At 40.1% G+C, this 20,798-nt stretch overlaps 1 protein-coding gene and 1 long non-coding RNA gene across 2 annotated transcripts in view; one reads left to right on the top strand and one right to left on the bottom strand.

Moving 5' to 3' along the window:
* The window catches only part of LOC120817833 (hemicentin-2), a 50,889-nt gene that overhangs the window by 9,521 nt on the left and 20,570 nt on the right, over window positions 1-20,798 (bottom strand). Inside the window, exons 8-12 of the mRNA XM_078102181.1 lie at window positions 11,598-11,895; window positions 3,296-3,318; window positions 1,946-2,266; window positions 1,546-1,803; window positions 1,334-1,459 (exon numbers count right to left, since the gene is read on the bottom strand). Of these exons, the coding sequence (XP_077958307.1) occupies window positions 1,334-1,459; window positions 1,546-1,803; window positions 1,946-2,266; window positions 3,296-3,318; window positions 11,598-11,895 (1,026 nt within the window). The remainder of the gene's footprint in view (window positions 1-1,333; window positions 1,460-1,545; window positions 1,804-1,945; window positions 2,267-3,295; window positions 3,319-11,597; window positions 11,896-20,798) is intronic.
* Window positions 15,127-18,239, top strand: LOC144406321 (uncharacterized). The gene is made up of 2 exons (XR_013467596.1): window positions 15,127-15,243; window positions 17,941-18,239. It is a non-coding gene; the product is annotated as an uncharacterized LOC144406321 (long non-coding RNA).

Here is a 20,798-nt window from a genome sequence, read left to right as displayed (position 1 = left end):
TTTTAGTCACACATGTAAATATGCCTGTAAATTATATTCTGCCTAATTACAGTTTGGTCTTTAACTCACATTTTGAATGCAAAATCACCATTTTAAAAATATACAAAGCTTCCAAGTAAAGTAACTATAAAAAAAGTAAAAACAATTTATCTCTGCAACATTAACTTGACGTTTCTGAGAAGAATATCGGTTTCCATGCATTTTTCAGATTATTCCAGTGTGTTTTAAATATCTGACATTAAAAGTGGGAAAATAAAACTGTTGAACTTCTGATGAACTTCAAGTCATATGAAAAATTTCAGACCTTCAAACCTTCAGAGATACATTGTTTTCAGCATAAAGCGATGAGGTGGAACTCTACTGGACCATCAATTCAAATGGCATCAAAATGAGTTTGAGTCATAAAACGTCAATTCATCTTTGCTGCGGACGCTTCATCCGTCTCCAAAGGCAGCGGTGCACTTCACAACAAGACAATCTCCGTACCACAATTAATCAAAAGAAAAGCGTCCCTCTCTCACCAATCAGAGACTTTAGTAACCGAGTGAAAAGAGTCAGACGACTCTGGATTCACAAAGTCAAAGATCAGATCTCAACCATCATAACAGAGTTCTCCTGATGTTCAACCCGTCGACGGACAAAAGAGTCTTCAGCCAACTTGTTTTTCTTTTTCCTCCAAGGATAAAAGGCTGTGATCACAATTAAGAGAAGAAACAGCACAGCGAATCGCACTCCACACACGAGCAGGGAGGAACCTGCATGACCAAAATCACAAGTCAACTGTTCAGAGGCAGAAGAGACAGTTTCACTGGTAAACAGGATATTTTTTTTACTGTTTTTTTTACTGTGTGTGTGTGTCTGTCACTCTTCTGACACAAAGGGGGGTCCTCGGTTATTGTAATTGTGGATGACATGCAGTGAATGAAGATTAAACCTGTGGGGACGAATAACTGATGTACTATAATAATAGTCTTCGTGGCGCAGGGGGTAGAGAGGGTGCGCTGGGAAGCGCAAGGTTGGTGAGCAAGTGTCCCGGAGCAAGACACCTAACCCCTAATTGCTCCCCGGGCAAAAATGTAAAAAGCCATGGGTTTAAAGTGTAATGTAAGTCGCTTTGGATAAAAGCGTCAGCTAAATGACATGTAATAATAATATTTAGTTTTGTCGCCTCATGCTGTCACTCATGACATGTACATCACATGAGTTACGTTAACTCAAGTAGAACTGCACAGCCCTTAAATTAGTTTTTCACTTGAATGTTATTCATGTTACTTTTTTGGGGACGTGAGATTACCGTTGAGGTTAATTGACACTGTTATGCCAGTTTCCTTACCATCAGGTAACGTTGGTGTGTTTGTGGGGGAAGCTGTTGTCTCAATACACAGAGTATTATTGGCTGCAAACACCCACTGTGATATGTGCGTCCCATTGGGGGAGGTGCAGTTAATGAAGATGAAGCCTGCGAGACAGAGACCAATAACTAATGTACCGATAATATTTAGTATTGTTGACGTCACCGTTTTGTCGCCTCATGCTGTCACTCACCACAGGTAGAGACCGTCTCTTCTTTTGAGTGACTACTGACGTCATTCCTGACCGAGCAGACCAGTCGTCCTGAGACGTGTTGTTTCAGAGTGATGATGTTCGTCTCATTGTTTCCACCGAGGAGCTGAGAGTCTGTCAGAGTGTCTCCATCCAGAGTCCAGCTGTACTGAGGACTGTCTGCTCCACCAGAGGAGCAGGACACCTTCCTCTCTCCATGGGACAGACACTCATGGACCAGCAGGACAGAGGACACAGGAGCTGAAGGAAACGCACTAGGATGACTTTTCATATTGACATAATCTTGATCATTCTGTAGGGTTCCTGATACAGAGCAGCCCAGACATTGATACGGATATAGAGCACGTAGAGCATGAGGTGCGTGTAATAAATAGTTATTTACCTTGAATGGTCAACTGTTGAACCCTGGAACCTGATGACTTTCCATATGAACCAGAGGTGTCAAGTTTATATTCACCACCATCAGTCCTGATCAGGTATTTGATCGTAAGTGTTCCATTATTGGGAGTAAAGAATGATCTGTCTTTTAACATATTATACACAATGGCATTGTATTTCATATTCAGTATTGTTGTTCCATCCTTAATCCATTGGTATGTTTGAATTTCTGAGTCTTTGTCCATCAGCTGGAGGACCAGAGTTCCTCCCAAAGCTCCAAAACACTGAGCTCCGTTCTGTCGGCCATCACAGTGCGTTACCACACCTGAACATTTTTGAACAAAAAAAATGAAAGATTTTTAAGCATTTGCTAATTTAAAGCCACAATAGTGTGTTTGGTGCAGCTGTGTCTCTATCAGACAACATTATGCAAACAGGCGTTTTGATGAGTGTTACACAGTTTAGATTCAGCTGTAAAACATTTGACCAAATTGTAGTTTACCCGTCCAGTTATAAGGAGTTCCTCCTGTGTTTTTGTGACAGCACTTCAGTTATAAAAATACTGAAGGTCGAACATTTTTAAAAATACACCAAATCATATTTCAGGCCGTATTTGGTCAATTTGGTGCATTTTGTGCAGCTTTGATTTTATCTAGAATGTTTAGATCTTAGGTTATAGTGGCTCCATAAAACTAGGATGTCTTAATCTTTCAAGTTAAGATAAACATTGCGTCTGTAATGATATATAAATAGAATATAATAAAACATGTATTCCTGTCTCTAATGGAACTTTTTAGAACATTTGCTGTGGAAATGAGGGTTCACTGAAATTATAAATTGCATGAGTGTTATTTTAATTAGTTTATATTATGTGTTTTAAAAATGTAGTAGGGAACAATATGAACAAAATTATCTGAATCTGTTTGAAGAAGAAAACATTACAAATGTATGGTTGATTCTTACTTCCCTTAATGAAAACAAGTAAATGTTCTTTTAAAATTCGATAGATGTGACCACAAAACATTTTATTAGTAACTTATCCACAAACTTCCTGTCACGGTGTGGTTCACTTCCTGTCTTATTTTGTAGTTTTCTGCCACTCGTGTCCCCGGGTAACTTCACTTCCTGCCTTGTCTCGTCATCCCTTGTGATCATCTAATAGTTTCCACCTGTGTCCAATCACCTGCACCTCCCTTGTGTATTTAAGAGGAGCTGAAGGAAACACACTCGGATGACTTTTCATATTGACATAATCTTGATCATTCTGTAGGGTTCCTGATACAGAGCAGCCCAGACATTGATACGGACATAGAGCACGTAGAGCATGAGATGCATGTAATAAATAGTTATTTACCTTGAATGGTCAACTGTTGAACCCTGGAACCCTTTCAGGCTGTATTTGGTAAATATTGTGCGTTTTGTGCAGCTTTGATTTTATCTAGAATGTTTAGATCTTAGTTTGTTGTTTGAATTAGTTTGGATGTTTAGATAGTGAAGATAAACATTGTGCAGCTGCAATGAAATATCAGTAAAATGTAATATAACATTTATTTGTGTTTCTAATGGAACTTTTAAGAACGTTTGCTGTGGAAATGAGGCTCTGCTGGACTTATAAAAAACATGAGTGCAATTTTAATATGGTTCAATCAGTTTAAATGAAATGTTTTAAAACTGTAGTAGAGAAAAATATGAATACAATTATCTGAATCCGTTCATCTTTGTAGAAAACTGAAAAGAAAACTTTTGTTGAGTTTTAGTTCACTTAATGTAGACAGAAAAAGTGTTCTTTTCCGATCGATAGAAAACATTTCATTAGTTACTTATGCAAAAACTTCCTTCTGCTTTACAGAACCTTTAGTTATTGAATACATTGTATTTCACGTGAAACACATTCTTTTAATTGTGACTGAGATAGTGAATCAGTATTTGCTTTAAACTCAATTTGAATTCTTTCCTTTTTTTAATGTACAATACTTGACTAAGAATGAAATAAATCTTGCAGCTTAAAGCTTTAACTACTTTCAAATATTAAATGAAACCTTCAGATGTTTTTCAACATAATGTATATAGAGAACATTAAGTAGGACTCTTTTGAACTGCACAATTTACATCATTTACATGAGTTAAACACCTCACCATAAGAGACTCCGAGTATCATCACAAACAGTCCGATCACAGCTTCCATGTCTCCTCAGCGCTCAGCAGCTTTCTGACAAACCTTATTCAGGATTAAACATGCACACAAGAGAAGAGCCTGTTCTCTTAGTGATCCACTTCAGAGAAGAGAGGAAGAAGAACTTTTAGCCAACTCACATCTCACTTCCTCATTTATGACCATCAGTAAGACGATTAAAGCCTTAAAAGGATGAAGATGAAACATGGAAATGGTTTCTGAAGCTTCCTGTGTTAAGAATATCTGTACTACACCACAAAATGGAAACAAAGTGTCATCATAAACAACACAACTTCTCACACAAAGATCTTCTGCTTTTTTGTGTGCGTGTGCACAGTGTGACATCTTGGTTTTTCATATAAAGTGTGGAAACTATTGCTTCAACTTTTTACATATACAGATACTTTATTTATTAATAGTGTTTGTGTGTTTGTTTGTGTTTTTTGGGGTGTGACTCCTCTTGAAGTTCTCAGTTACACATGATCAAGGAAGCAGGGAAAAGACTGATTTATTGGGATTCATCTTTAACAAAACATTCAGTCTAGTAAGACCTTTAATATTCTTTCTGTTGAAGTGTGGATGCTGGATTTTGCATGAGAATACATCATTTCAAAGTATTAACCAAACCTATTTTATTAAAGTATAAACCAAACTTTTTTGAGTTAACCGCTGTGTTTGGTGTGATAAAAATTGAAATGTTTTTGTTTAAAAAAAGGAAAGAAAATAAAAACAAAATGGTGTTATTTAATAAAAGCAACACGATGAACTAATCTAAAAAAACAAAAATGTCATCATTTGCAATTGAGCAGGTTTGCAATACGACATTAACAAAATTTGGTTAAAACTCTTCCAATGTTGAATACCTTTTTTATTTTGCTACAACATCGTGATAACAGAAAGAAACTGAGAGCAGGCGTGTTCACAAATGACTGTGGAACATCAAGCTTTCACAGCAGAATGAAGCCACATCCTGAACAACAGCTTCTACATGACTCATTGTCCACCGACATTTAACGGCTAAATGCAGACGTTCATTTTTAACAAAGAAGAAGTCCCTACGTAGCCGTTCTTTTGTATGTGTGAAATGTTTAAGTGCTACATTCTATATATTAACTCACGCTCACTTTAAAGAAGAGAGAGAAATGAGGAAGATGTAGAAATGTAAACTTTGTACTGACATATTAGGCTGAGGATTGCAAAAATGTTCTTTTAGAAACAAACCGCTGTAATAACACTAATTTTGTGCAACTCGTCGTACATTTGTCAATCTTTGTTTTTCAGATGGAGAATTCCCCTGTTTTCATGTTCATGTTGGTTGCGCTGCACGTAAAATAGAAAATGATGCTCAGTGCACAGGCCATGTAAACCAGTGGTGTACAGGCTTACCTGCACACAAAATGGCTTAATAGATACATGTATTTAATGACATTATTACCTAAGATGAGATGATATCAAATCATACATTAACATGGTGCACATTACTAAATGATTTTTACACTGACCTATAAATCTCCCCACACTACATCTCTTTACATTCACGCTGTTCCACAGTAAAGAAGCTGTACTGTACAAATACCGCACTGTTGGGAATGGCCTTACACACGTAACTGTCATGATCTGACTTGGCTTTGGAGGTGTGGTTTCTGAGTTTCAGGCTGGGAGAGCAGGTTTCCCTGGTTACCTGGGCGGAGTCTGGTGGCTGCCTGCTGTCACACCTGTCCTGCATATACGATCGTCAGGAACCCCTCTTAAGGAACAGCAGGAGCGCCAGTCTTTGCCAGATCGTTTTGCCCTCCTAGTAGTAACCTGGCCAGCTCTCACCCGAGATTGATTTTCAAAAGAAAGAGTTTTTTGTTGCACTGACCTTTTTTCGTGTTTCCCCGGCTTCCCCTCTCGCCCTCCGCGGCTTGGGAGAACCCCTCCAGCCAGCCGGATCATTACCTCTCCCTCCAGCGTGGATTCTATCTACTGCACCGCTCCTCAACCTTCGTTCTGGCTATCACCCCATGACACTAACACCATTTTGTTTGGCATGACATAGGGGTAATGTGTTGGTTAATAGCTAGTGTGAAATTAAATCATTGACATCAATGGAATTATTAATAATTGCTGAGATCATTCACTAAATAAATAAATAACGGGGCACTGGCCTAAAAAGGGACTAATAACCAAACTATAAATCAAGTCTCATAATTGATATTCACTCGTTAAGAGCACGGAATTGAAGGTTTGAGTTTTTCTACGCTGGCTATGTATCTAGCCAGCATTACAATACACATATGCACAAAATCACAGAAAACTGCTCCTTAAAGTATAACAGGTTTTATTAACTTCCAACAATAATAATCTGATCAATACCGTGGGAAATCAACAAAAGCTATTATACGATATCCTAATATCTAAACAAGAAATAAAAACATTGATTTGTGCATGTGTAGGGGGAGGTGTGTGTGTGTGTGTGTGTGTGTGTGTCTGTGTGTGTGTGTGTGTGTGTGTGTGTGTGTGTGTGTGTGTGTGTGTGTGTGTGTGTGTGCGAGATAAGGAGGAAGAGCTCAGAAAGGGAACTAACTAGACGCTAAGCTACCGACCACATGGCTGAGGTGTTGCTGGCAGGCTGTGTTTGTACACCACTTGTGTTCCTCACATAGTTAAACCTCAGGCAGATGAAACATGAATAACTTAATATAAAAACATGATGGTGTTAAAAGATAAACACATTGAATGCTCAGTATTCTTGGGGATTTAAGTAGAAGTGCACGCCTAGTCATGGACATGATTGTACATGTAAAAATGTTTATTCTAGAATCGTAGTTTGTGTAATGTTAGATATTAGTTATTACATTAGCAAGTGAATGTAATATGAATCTAACACAAAGTATAGTCACGTAATTCATATAAACACTGTACACAGTAACATTCTGTCAGAATGTGATGTTAAAACCTGGGGATGGAGGCTAGTTGCCGTCCATTATGGATTTCTCCCAATTTTCTCCCCAAAAAGGGGTTTTTTGGGAGTTTTCTCTCCTGTCAGGTAGTAGATGAGCAACTGAATGTAAGACAGCCGATTGAGGCAAATGTTTTGAGTGTTGGACCACATATACTGGATTAGATCTTATGATGAAGTGTGATGAACGGTGATCATTAATGATGTGTTGTAATTAAAGTGTACTAGTTATAAGATGAAGACTTAAACGATGTATGCTTTGTTATATTCACTCATTGAGGCATAAAGCCAAATGTATCTACATTGAATGCATTGGAATGTGAGGGACAGATAGGACAGAGAGGTTTCAGGTTACAGCTGCAGCTTAACACCTCGACGTGAAGGGGACAGTCCAGGAGGGGACCCTTTGAAGAATAAGCCAATGACATTCAAATGCACCAAAGAAGACACACCTCAAGAGTTTTCAAAGGACCAAAGCGGGGAAGAAACTGTTGAAAAAATTTCTGAAGCCGCTTTGATAAGTCACTTTATACTTGACTGAGAGAATTCTCTATTTTGCGAAATATTTTACTGTTCGTATTGTATTTCCCTTTGTAATTGTATTCCATATGACGTTGTTTAGCTATTAAATGCTTTTCATTTTTTAATTTGAGCAAGTTGGCTCTCTTCATTCATCGTTTCCGGCCAGGTCCAGAGCATAGGAGTGAGGCCTCCTTCGAGGGGTTTCCGAACCCTAACAGTATGACAAGTCAAAATGTTTCTGGGACTAGATCTTAGTAAAGGAGGAAAAGTATGAGGAACTGAATGCAATGTGGCTGCTGGCAATCCAGTGAAACAATGTAATTTAACTGCATGCTTTATGCCATCAGCTACTAAAATAGAAAAATTTCATTACTAACTTTCCTGTTATTGTAAGCAGCGTGATTAAAGCTACACAGCCTTCTCATATTCATCACTGCATTTACTTTAATGAACCAAATGTGATACGATTGTCTCTATAATCACCTCTGCAACTGACTAAACCACGTTTTGAATTAAGCAGAAGTGTTGAAACCATGGAAACAGGAAATATGCTGCAAACTTCCTCATAGAAATTTCTCTAGAAACTGAACTATTTAAAAATGACCGTAAGGAAGATAGCATGGTCTAATTTGACTTCACACAAAACAAAGCGTTTAATGAATCCCCACTAAATACAGTAAGCATGAGAATACACGTTTATACTGTGAACTACTCATTCTACATCCGGTTCATGAATTAATTTCAGTCCAAGTATATTCTAACACTACATTACTTTGAAATCCAGTGAGCAAAAACAGGGACAGGACATTGCATTAAAAATTCATATTTACATCAGTTCACAGCGTGAAAGTAAACACGAAAATTACGAAACTGTCTGCAGCGGGTTCAACATTGTGTCGGTGTCACTGTGAACACTTCACTTCCCCGTACTCCACCACCTCCTCCTCTGCTCTCTGCTTCATCTGCCTCCCCGGCCGCGGCCCAATCCTGACCTCAGAATACATTAAATCCTGGTTGTCTTCTTCTGCAGAGTGAAAGGAAAGAGACACAAATGTATATTTAATGTTGAAATATATAAAGTCCTCAAGTACTTTTCTTAACAAAACATTTGAGGGGCTTGAACTGTACTGGAATCCTTCATGCCAATTTGTACTACTTTATTCTATAAACTACAACAATAAAAGCCTGCTTTTACCTTAATGCAGTGGTTCTCAAACGTTTTCTGTCGGGCCCTACTTTGGATGTGGAAAAATGTTCGGGCCCCAACAAAAATGTAACAAAATGGTCCATGCTGAATTTTTATTGAAACAACGACAATTTTGTGACTCCATGTGCTTTTATTAATAATAGAATTAAAAAAAATTAAGTCACTTTCATGTAAACTAGATTGCTCCATCAGACAAAAACAAACAAAATGTGCACATTGTTAGAGTTGTTGTTCAAAAAAATAACTAATATTTGTCAAAAATAGCCCAAAGAAGTCAACACAAAGCATTATTGTAAGTTACAGTACAAGTAAGTAAAGTTTTAACTTAACAGTTTAACTTTTAACAGTTAAGTTCAAATCTAAAACTTGTCAGACCTCTTTGTGGGGTCCACAGGATGGCGATGTACATTAAATGGACATCCCCCTGTAATCCATGTATTCCATGTACTAGTTATTTATTTGATTTTCTAATTATTTGATTATTAACTTGATATATGTTCCTTTGCCAAGAGATATTGTGTACATGTTTTAGTAAGTGAGAGAGTTAAGCTCATGCAGGCACTAAGGTCACCTAAGGGGTCCTTGTTTAGGAGACAAACGGGAGATGGAGAGAGAGGAAGAGAAGGAAGAAGGAAAAGAGACCTGTAACTTGGCGCTGATGCACACTTCTTACACGTTTAAACTGAGGAATAAAGCATTCTTCAAAAACGAACGCACGCCTGGATGTCACATACGTCCATGTATGCTACATCTTTAGTTAAAGAGAAGTAAGTGGACATAACTAAACAGGGCTGTGATGTTTTACAATGCGGTTCGATCCGTGTTCTCTCCATAGTTTTTATGTCTCAGTGTCCTTGAGCGAGACACTGAAGCCCCAGTGCTTCACAGCAGCACACTGCTCCTTAATTACTACGGATGGGTAAAATGCAGAGAATAATTTCCCCATGTGGATTATATATATATATATGTATATATATATATATATATATATATATATATATATATATATATATATAATAAAGGATTATAAATATAATAATCTAAAAAATAATTTCTCCCGCGCCCAACCTGTAATACATCCACGCCCCACAGTTTGAGAACCACTGCCTTAATGCATGATCTATTGGTATATTTAGGTTTTCCAGAAATGTGTTACATATTGTAAGCAACATTTTCAATGTTTGTAGTGGAGTTAAAGTAGTTTACTTCCAAGTAATAAACATAATGGATCTGACTAGCTCCTCCACCACAGTATGTTGGTTCAATGAATTATTAAAGTCATAGCTTGACATTTTGGAAGTTAATTTTACCAAAAGCTGGACTGAAAGGAAAATAGAACTGTTGAGCTTGTCTCAACGTCATCACATTTTTGGCAAAAAGTAAACAAGCACATTGCCATAAGGGTCATTAGCAGTTACATGTTGGGAAAAGGGATTTTTGTTCTGTACCTTTAGGTTTGTTTTCTCGCTTTTTCTTCAGAGCACAGACGACAGAGACCCCGACCACTAACAGAAGTACGAGAACAGCCAGGACACAAACTGCTGTTGTCAATGATCCCACTGTAAAAAACACACACAAGAGACACGCAGAACTTTGTCAAACATTACAAGTGTTTTTGTTGAGAATGGAGAACACACATAACGGAAATTACTTGAATAAATTCACTGCAGAGGAGTTAATAACGTCTCATGAATCACAACTGGGGGAGGGTCCAGTTGTATTGGTAGATGGGAAATTACCGTTGAGGTTAGTTGATACTGTGATACCAGACTCCTCACCATCGCGTAACGGTGCTGTGTTTGTGGGGAAATCTGTTTCTGTCTCAACACGCAGAGTATTGTGTGCAAACAGCCACTGTGATATGTGCGTCCCATTGGCTGAGGTGCAGTTAATGAAGATGAAGCCTTCAAGAATAACTGATGTACCTGTCACAGTGTGGTTTTGTGTCCTGTTTTATTTTGTAGTTTCCTGCCTCTTGTGGTCATGGTTTAGCTTCAAATCCTGTCGTGTCAGCCCCTGTGATTGTCTGCCGTGATCACCGGCATCATCCCAGTGTATTTAAGCCATGTGTGTCTCTTGTCCCTGGTCGCGTCGTTACTGAATGTCTCTCCCGAAGAGTCCGTTTGTGAGTCCCGTTCTGGCTGCGTTTTGCCCCTTGGCAGTTTGATTTTTTTTTTTTATTAAAGTAGTTTTTATTAAACTCTGCAAGTAACCCCTTACGATAGAATGACGCAACCATACAAGGACACAGAGTTTTGTCCCTTGAATCAGTTTGGGGAACCCGTCTTGCCTGGGGCGGGCCACGCCACATTCAGCAGGTTGCCAGTCTCTGGGGCAACTGCTTACCCCAAATCTCCACCTGGCTTCCTGGCAGCGGCCTACGTCTCTCCCGGAGCCCCCGGGTGGCGTTTCTGTTGTCGTTCTCGTTTTGATTAAAGTACTTTTGTTTGGAAATCTGCGATTAAGTTCTGCTTCCGCCAATCGGTTGTGACAGTACTGATAATATTTAGTATTAATACTTGTTAGTATTGTCTGTCAGTGTGTCCAGCTGTACTGAGGACTGTCTGCTCCCTCAGAGGAGCAGGACACCTTCCTCTCTCCATGGGACAGACACTCATGAATCAGCAGGACAGAGGACACAGGAGCTGAAGGAAACGGACTAGGATGACTTTTCATATTGACATAATCTTGATCATTCTGTAGGGTTCCTGATACAGAGCAGTCCAGACATTGATACGGATATAGAGCACGTGGAGCATGAGATGCGTGTAATAAATAGTTATTTACCTTGAATGGTCAACTGTTGAAACCTGGAACCTGATGACTTTCCATCGGAACCAAAGGTTTCAAGTTTATATTCACCACCATCAGTCTTGATCAGGTTATTGATCCTGAATATTCCATCACTGGGAGTAAATAATGATCTGTTTTCTATCCTATTAAATGAGGTTTTATTGTTATTCCCCTCTAGTATTATTGTTCCATTTTTTGACCATTGATATTTATGTATTTCTGAGGCTTTGTCCATCAGCTGGAGGACCAGAGTTCCTCCCAAATCTCCAAAACACTGAGCTCCGTTCTGTCGGCCGTCACAGTGGGTTTCCACACCTGAACAACAAAAAAATGAATGACTTTTAAGCATTTGCTAATTTAAAGCAACAAGAGTGTGTTTGGTGCAGATGTGTCTCTATCAGACAACGTTATGCAAACAGGTGTTTTGATGAGTGTTGTCAGTTTATATTCAGCTGTAAAACATTTTGCCAAATTGTGAGTTTAGGAGTTCATCCTGTGTTTTACACCTACAGCACTTTATTTTTAAGTATACTGAAAGTCAAATATTTTGAAATAACACCAAATTGTATTTCAGGCTGTATTTGGTAAATATCTATCAAATAATGCACACAATATTAAGAAAAGTTCAGAAATTCGACCTGCATCTCTGAGGAGAATGATTAAACTTAAGACTTGATATTAAAAGTGAAACACTTCACCATGAGAGACTCCCAGAAGCATCACAAACAGTCCAACCACAGCCTCCATGTTTCCAGGGTCCAACAAAACGTGTCTGCTGTTCTCTGAGAAGCAAACAAGCAAATCCCACTGAACAGCCTGAAGAGAGTCCGGCTAATGAACAGCCTCTGAGGAGAATGTGTGAAGACTACGAACCGACCAGAGCGTTGTTGGGTTCATCTATTAGTAAATGGAGAGAGGAAGGAAGGTGAGTGTTACGAGTTTCACTTCCCCTTTTAACCTCCAACAACATGACTTCTGTCAGGGATGAAAAGTCAACATTTATTATGAAACAAACACATCTAACTATTCAAATTCAATACGATATACATAATCTTGTATCATCACGTGTGTGCTAAAATGATTTCATATGAACGATTCTTTGCTGTAAAACAAACAGTAATATCAAATTGCATTTCCTTGTAAAAGTACTGATTTTACGATTCCATTATTTATTTTATCTACAACAATCCATATTCATTTTCACAGCTGTTATTATGTATTCAGTGTTTTCCCATCAAATATTTGATGAAGGATCTTAAATTGGTCTTGTGTATTCTAAAATGTGCAGCGGTGCACTTCACAACAAGACGATCTCCGTACCACAATTAATCAAAAGAAAAGCGTCCCTCTCTCACCAATCAGAGACGTGGCCGAGTGAAAAGAGTCAGACGACTCTGGATTCACAAAGTCAAAGATCAGAACACAACCATCATGACAGAGGTCTCCTGAGGTTCAACCCGTCGATGGACAACAGTCTTCAGCCAACTTGTTTTTCTTTTTCCTCCAAGGATAAAAGGCCGTCACAATTAAGACAATGTAGGATATTAGAAACAACTATACATTACATTACATGTCATTTAGCAGACGCTTTTATCCAAAGCGACTTACATTACACTTTAAACCCATGGGTATTTCACATTTTGCCCAGGGAGCAATTAGGGGTTAGGTGTCTTGCTCAGGGACACTTCAACATGGAACATGGGGCAGCCTGGAATCGAACCAACAACCTTGTGCTTCACAGCACACCTTCTCTAACCCCTGTGCCACGACGACCCAGTTCATAAAATTAATAAAAATGCATATATTGCACACCAGAATACAGCCATGATTGTGAAACTGTGTAATCAATAAAGTAATGACAATATTGTAAAACCACTGTAATTCTGCAACTGTAATAGAATAATACCAATGCAGTTATGATTGTATTTGATGTAATGTAATCAACTGGAATGCATGCATGTAGTACTTGCACAACAACTGATATTGACTGAGGGTCATTCAAAATCCGAGTTACATTGAACTCACCAGAAGACCACTCCCAGAGGTGTGGACACTAACTTTCACACCTTTAAGCATTGTTATAAATACCTGTAGGAACCATTGTTCTCGAGTTGGCTGGTGGAGGCAACAGACGGGCACTATGGGGGGGGGATCAAAAGGACTGACCTGGGGCCTGTTGGTTGCTGAGACCAGCGGCTCCTCAGCTGAGATGTTCTTTTTACCACAACTTCATCTCCTCTATTAAATACATTTGATTTTAACCTTTTGATCAGTGATGACCTCTGTCTGTCCGGCGTTTCTTCATTTTTGAACACAACAACAACAAACAGCACAGCAGTTCGCACTCCACACGCGAGCAGGGAGGAATCTGCACGACAAAAAATCACATGTCAACTTGGTTCAGAGGCAGAGGAGACGGTTTCACTGCAGGGCTCATTTTTTACTCTGTGTATACATGTGTGTGTGTGTGTGTGTGTATGTGTGTGCTTGCGTGTGTGTGTGTGTGTGTGTGTGTGTGTGTGTGTGTGTGTGCGTGTGCGTGTGTGTGTGTGTGTGTGTGTGTGTGTGTGTGCTTGCGTGTGTGTGTGTGTGTGTGTGTGTGTGTGTGTTACTGTTCCGAGCCACAGTGTGATGCAGGGGTTAATTGACAATGATAACAATTACCTTACCAGATGTTTGCTCAATGCACAGTTTCATTGGCTACAAATAACCAGTGTGATATGTGCCTCCCATTGGTTGAGATGCAGTTAATGAAGATGAAACCTGTGTGTAGAGGCCCTAACACCTTTCCATTGTATGTGTTAAGCCATTATACGGCGAACTAGGGGGGAAACATGTTCGGACGCGTGTTCTGCCACAAATAAATTCACTGCCCAGGGCGCTGAGTGTCTTTAAGTCCACAGACAAGTACCAATGTCCATTTCCTCGCATCACATCACACAGCATAAGACGCCACCTCGTTGCACAACACAGTCAAAAACTCTCTGCTTCCCATCCCCCCTGTTCCCATTAGCAGGCACTTACGTAAATGCATTTCTATGGTAATGTTCCCCCTGTGTTTATGTGTAGGAACTGCATGTCCCAATTCACCCTAGTAATCCTCTTCAGGTAAGAAAAGGAGTAGAAATTTTAGCCAACTTCTACTGCCTTGGACTTCATTATTGTCTATTTAATGCTTCTGTTTCCTCAGTACACTTGACGTCTTTGCAATGAGACCAACCAAAATGTCCTCCTTTTTATTCATGTGAAAAAAGTGAGTTTTGTCAGATGCATGAATACAAAATACTATAAGCTGCCCCACGGTGCACAAATATGCTTATGATATCTCACTGCTGTTTGGCCGCAGTGGAATAAATTCTTGCTGTAATCTCTGTGTGACAGGAATTTAGGGGAAAACCACCAACTACGCCACCCGGGGACTCACACCCTAAAAAATACTGATTTAAGATTTTAAAATACCCAATGCACGCAAATAAGTCACTGTGGATGAGGCAGGGACATGTTTCTCTGTCCATATTTAGCCCAGTGGGAAAACTAGGTTCACCACTAAGGCCACTAGAGGGAGCTGTACTCCCGGGACAGCTAGCGAAATGTGACGAGGGAAACGGGAAGTGAAGTTCGTTCTTTGCATGTGACTGTCCTTTGGAGTGGTGGATGTTTTCTGTGAGTAAACACATTTTCAATGCCATCTCTGTACAAAACTATTTAAAATTGACATAAAACGGTGTAAGGATCATTCAGAAAATGTTTTGTTTGATGCTAAATGCACCAATGTTGTTTTGATTGGTCTGATGTTTTCAGATGTTTTTGTTTTCAGAGGCTGTTCAATTTTATGATTTGAAATAGATTTCACTGTACAATTATCCTTTCAAAACATTTTACGTAGTACACGTAGTGCATATTGTCCGTACACAAATAACGGCAGTGGTAACTCTCCTGCCAATATAATAAAATAATGAAAACAAACAGTACCACACAGTTAACTCTGAAATCAAAACCCTTAATACCCTTCTTCAAAATAAGAATTGAATGTTAAACAATTATTTTCTCTTGGAAATAAAATGTCTCTGTGCAATCAAGAAGCTGCCCTTAAATCTGGCTTTGAGGTGAACTGACATGGACACAATCAGTGATAATTTAAGGTTTATTTTTTTCAAAATAGTAATAAATCTGACGGCAATAAAACTGAAGTAATTTTCTTTGGAACACAGACCAACATTAGATCTTCTCATCCTTTGACCTACATTCAGGATTGAAGTGTGACAGATAATGATTATATATAATGAAACCAAAAGTCCAGCATTAAATGTATCTGTAATAACAGATTAATAAATAACGTAAACACAGTTAAATATAAGTAAATCTATGGTTTAAATACATGTATCCGCACGTATACTCTGCGTCTCCTTGAACTGTCTCTGCTCTGCATTCACTGACACAATGCGAGGAAGATAAATATCTGATCCAAGAGCAACAAGTGTGCGTGTTGTCAACTATTGGTGCTAACACATCCCGTCGGACCAGGATTTATTTATTTATATCCATTAATTAACTTTTAACCGCTGTCACCGAAGACGGATTTCTAGCATAAACGTTCCTGGCGTTGAGTCTTACTGTGAAAATCTGCGTACTTCCGGTTTAGCGGCTCCGCTTCGTATTTTAGTTTTATGGCCAAAACCCTAAAAGGGATTAACGGAGTAAAAAGTTGTGAGTTTGTCTCGTTTTTTGGTTCTAAACAAAAAACGAGAAAACGACTGTTTACTTCCGTTTTACCGTTTTGGATTTTTTGGTTTTTACGTTAAAAGGGACTATCAAAACGTACACGGACCTCATTGTTACCACATAGTGACTGTCTCTTGCTTCCACCAACCAATCTAGAACAATGGGTGCCTACAGGTGTCTACACGGGTCAGTAAGGCTGAATTCCAATTCTATTTTATACCCCTTCGCCCCAGCCCTAACCCTTCGCCTACCTCTACCCCCAGGGCTGTAGTGGAGGGTAAACGCATGTAAACGCCGTTTACGCACCTCTGGAATTTTGGAAATAGCGTTTACGCACCTAAAAGTGGCGATTACGCACCTCAAAGTTCCCTGCGCCTTGTATTCTTTTATTCTCCGTTGGAATAATCCGAAATAAACTTGGTGTAATTTTAAAACAGCTAAAACTACGTTTCCTATTGTTGAACATAAACATAAACGCCGTAGGCTGAATCATTTTCATCTGCGCTGTATTACCGTCTGTGACCATCCAATCAGTGCCTTGCGGCTGCAGCAGCGACACCAATCAGGATCCAGGAGGTGTGTAAACACATACACGTTGTGGATCAGCCCAGCGGTCCCCAACCTTTCATGTCAGACAATATTTCGCGGACCGGTCGAGAACGACCGACGGGGGAGGGGTAGTAGTCGCGCGCTCTGTGTTCGCTGGTCGTGCACGGTAAAAGGACAAGAAAAACGCCTGGTGACACGCGCACATAATTAGGAGAAAATCCAGTCAATGTTCAAAGGCTCTGCCTCCCCTGTCATCATGAGCGGGGAGCAAAGCTGTTGCTTCACTGAATACGCCTATATGCTTAATCAATTATTTTAAGTCATGAAAGGTGTAGAGAAGCCTGTAAGCGTTAGAAAACAAGTCAGTTCTCAATGTCAAAACAAAACATGCTGTAGGCTATTTATGATGACGTAGGTAGTACACGAGTGTTCCTTTAACTTATGTTGTCAGTGTAATTGACAGGCTGCTTAACTGGTTAACTCTTAAATTCAACATATTTTTCCAGGCAGTGATAGGACAGGCAATGATGCAGAGAGCACAGGGAGAGGAGAAACACCGGGTCGAATAGAGAGAGAAGCACAGAGGAGCCATGAACCCCAGAACGCGTGTTGATTGTATATGACTTTTACTGATAACATAATGCAACATAGCCAGGACAGCCTTACAGAGTCGCAACGCTTTGTGTTGCATTGCTTCGCATCGCGTCAAGGTCTGTATGATCACAAAATTCAGAGTTTACCCACCTCTAATTTTACCACTACAGCACTGTATACAGGTCACGTGAAGTTCAGCCTGTAGCCGGCCGTCCAGACAAGTGAGTACTCGGCTCGTACCGCCGGACCCCGGTCACGTTGATCTCACTGACGATGAGCTCGCTCTGGTTACCAGACACGGCCAGAACCTTGCAATAAAAGGTCCGCCAATAAACATGCAAACTGTTCATTTTTCACGTGACCTGCATAGGCTCAGCACTGGTAGCGAGTAGATCAATGATTTGTTCGTCGTTCATTTTTCAATGAACGATTTGCTCGCGAATGTTTGATTTACGAGCGCGCATCAACCTGATTTACGCTCTCAAATTTTGACAGTGATTTGCCGCCATACCGATGCCTCCTGTCCCGCCCACCAGACGCTCGGGCGGCGAGCCCTCCATCTGGGCATAGCACCAGATGCAGATGGAGGCCGCAGGCTTCATCCGGGCCAGGTACCTCGTTCTCTGTTTTGTTTTTCCAACTCTTTTTGAACCATTCTTAGTCTGGTCCCTCGCCTGAGATCTCTGTGCCAGGGGAAACCCTCCAGGAGCACCAGGCTCCAGACAACACAGCCCTCAGGTTCATTGGGACACGCAAACCTCTCCACCGCGATAAGGTGATGGTCCCCGGAGAGGACATGTGTGTGTTTCTATGTGTATGTATTTATGTGTTTCTATGTGTATGTATTTATGTGTGTTTATATGTGTATGTATTTATATGATTATGTTTTTGTGTACATAAATACACGTGTTAATGTGTATGTATTTATGTGTGTGTGTGTATTTATGTGTTTATATGTGTATGTATTTATGTGTGTGTGTGTGTGTGTGTGTGTGTGTGTGTGTGTGTGTGTGTGTGTGTGTGTGTGTGTTGGTGTGTGTGTGTGTGTGTGTGTGTGTTGGTGTGTGTGTGTGTGTGTGTGTGTGTGTGTGTGTGTGTGTGCGTTGGTGTCGTCGATCTTGAATTCTGCAGCCGGGTATTAGAATATCTTGTACCACTTTTTCTTTGGCTTCTTGATGGTCTGACGTTGAAGGTCTTCCACCTGAGATAATAAGCAGGCCTTGTCCTTCTGCATCTCCTTCTCCCTTTCCAGGGATTGTTCTGTGGTCTTAAGGAGGTAAGACTTCATCTGGTGCCATTCGAGACGTTCATTCTCTCGCTCATCTTCACATTTCTTCCAAAGAGCAGCTACGACTTCTTTGTGGTCCTCCTTCTGTGTCTCCAGCGTGGTAACACAGTGGCTCTTGGATGTTTCAAGCTGTGATGTCAGTTCCAGAACGCTGAGACGCTGCTTTTCTAACAGATATTCTGTTTCTTTCAGAGTTCTTGCGATCTTGTTAGTCTCCGCTCTCTGTTCCTCCAGCTCGTCTCGGGATGCCTGGTTTCTTTCAAACATCGTCGCAGCCTCCTTCTCCATTGTACGAACAGCAGCGATGTTCCTCTGCTTGGCATGTTCGAGGTCCGTGTATGTTTCTTCCAGCTTGGCTTTGAAGGAAGACCTCTCCTGCTGCCACTCAACAGTACGGCTCTCTAGCTGCTGCTCAGCCTTCTTCACAGCGGCCAAGAGGTCGTCGTTCTTCTTTTTTTCACTGGCGTGGTCAACCTCACAGGAGTTGCTCTTTTCCAACTGGGCAGACTGCAGGCAAGCTTTCTGATATTCACATTTCTTCAGAGCAATGGTGATTTTTTTTATGTCGTTGTCTCGCGTCTGCAGCTTGGTAAGAGAGCATTTTAGCTGTGCCGTGACGCCAAACTTTTCCTGATAGCAGCTGTCCAACCAATCCTTGCTAACTTTCAAGTTCTCGTTGGTCTCTGCTTTCAGTTTTTCTAGCTGGGAGGTCAGGGAAGACCTCTCCTGTTGCCACTGAAGACGTTCTTTCTTCAGGTCCCGCTCAATCTTATCATAAGCAGACTTGGTATTATCGTTGATCTGCGTCTGTTCGGCCAATCGAGCTTTAACGAGGTTCCAGAACGTCTCCTTGTCCTTCTTTGCAAATGTTATTTGCGTATTCAAGTCCTGCTTAGACTTGTCCAGAGCAGCCTTGAGCTTTATGATAGCATCCAGCTGTTCGTCCTGTTTAGTTTGGCAAAAGTTTTTGAATAGCTGCATTTCAGCACAGGATGACGTCTCAACATCACCCTTGACCTTTTGCAGCTTGGTAGCGGTCTCTTTTAGCTGTGCTTTCAGGCTACATATCTCGTTACATCTCCATTCTTATGTTGATGAAGAATATCTAGGAACTGTTGCAGACTGTCCTTATTGATCTGAAGGAGAACTCTTCCCTCAGATTCAGTTTGGGTGAGCGTTGCCTTGCTGTCCTCCAGCTCACCTCTTACTTGTTCCTCCAGTGAACGTAGGTAAAAGTTCTTTGGAGCTTCAACCTCCTTGGAATTGAATTCCATTTCCGCCGGCATTATCTTCTTTTGCTGAATGTTGGCCATTCTTTTCCTTGTATTAATGGGAACTGCCAAAGTCCTCTCTAAAACAAAGTGATGTCTGATCTAAAGTCCTCTTCAAACACAACTGACTACTGAGTGAGAGTGTTTGAAGAGGACATTTTGAAATGCATGAATTTGGCAATAAATGTTGTTGTTGTTATAATGTTATATAGTGTGTATTTTAGACACTGTTGTTTAATTGTTAATGTCTTAAAGACAAAACTACACACATTTGATCATCCTGGAGGCGGAGTTCCACCTGGTGGAACATGTTGAACTAGCCACTCTTGTTGTCCTCGTGCACTTTGCTCTCAACTCTCCATCATTTGACGGCTGTGTTTGAAGAGCCAACAATCTCCCCACATTTAGCCAAGACGTATTCAAACCAGTCTTTTAGAGACACAGTGGTGGTCCTCTGCAGGGTAACTTTAGATGTTGAGATGGAAGCAGCCTAGCAGCTAGCTTAGCTTATCATCGAGCTTGACAGTGCTTAAGTGGTATATATATATATATATATATATATATATATATATATATATATTATAATGGGACTTAACAGCGGTTAAACTTTAGCTTTGTATCAACTAACTTTCAAAAATACAACAAAAAATACTCAAATACAAGCAATAGCAATACTGCCCTCTTTGGGTGATTTCATGATTAACAGGGATCAAGGATTCTCCTTTAATTCAAACAATGTTAGTTTTAATGCACAATGCTAGATAATACAACACGTGGACACCGTGGATACAGAC

This window comes from Gasterosteus aculeatus, chromosome 4 (assembly GCF_964276395.1).
Source record: "Gasterosteus aculeatus chromosome 4, fGasAcu3.hap1.1, whole genome shotgun sequence".
NCBI classification, from domain to species: Eukaryota; Metazoa; Chordata; class Actinopteri; order Perciformes; family Gasterosteidae; genus Gasterosteus; species Gasterosteus aculeatus.
The sequence above is the reverse complement of the archived record's forward strand: the minus strand, read 5'-3'. Positions and strand labels throughout refer to the sequence as shown.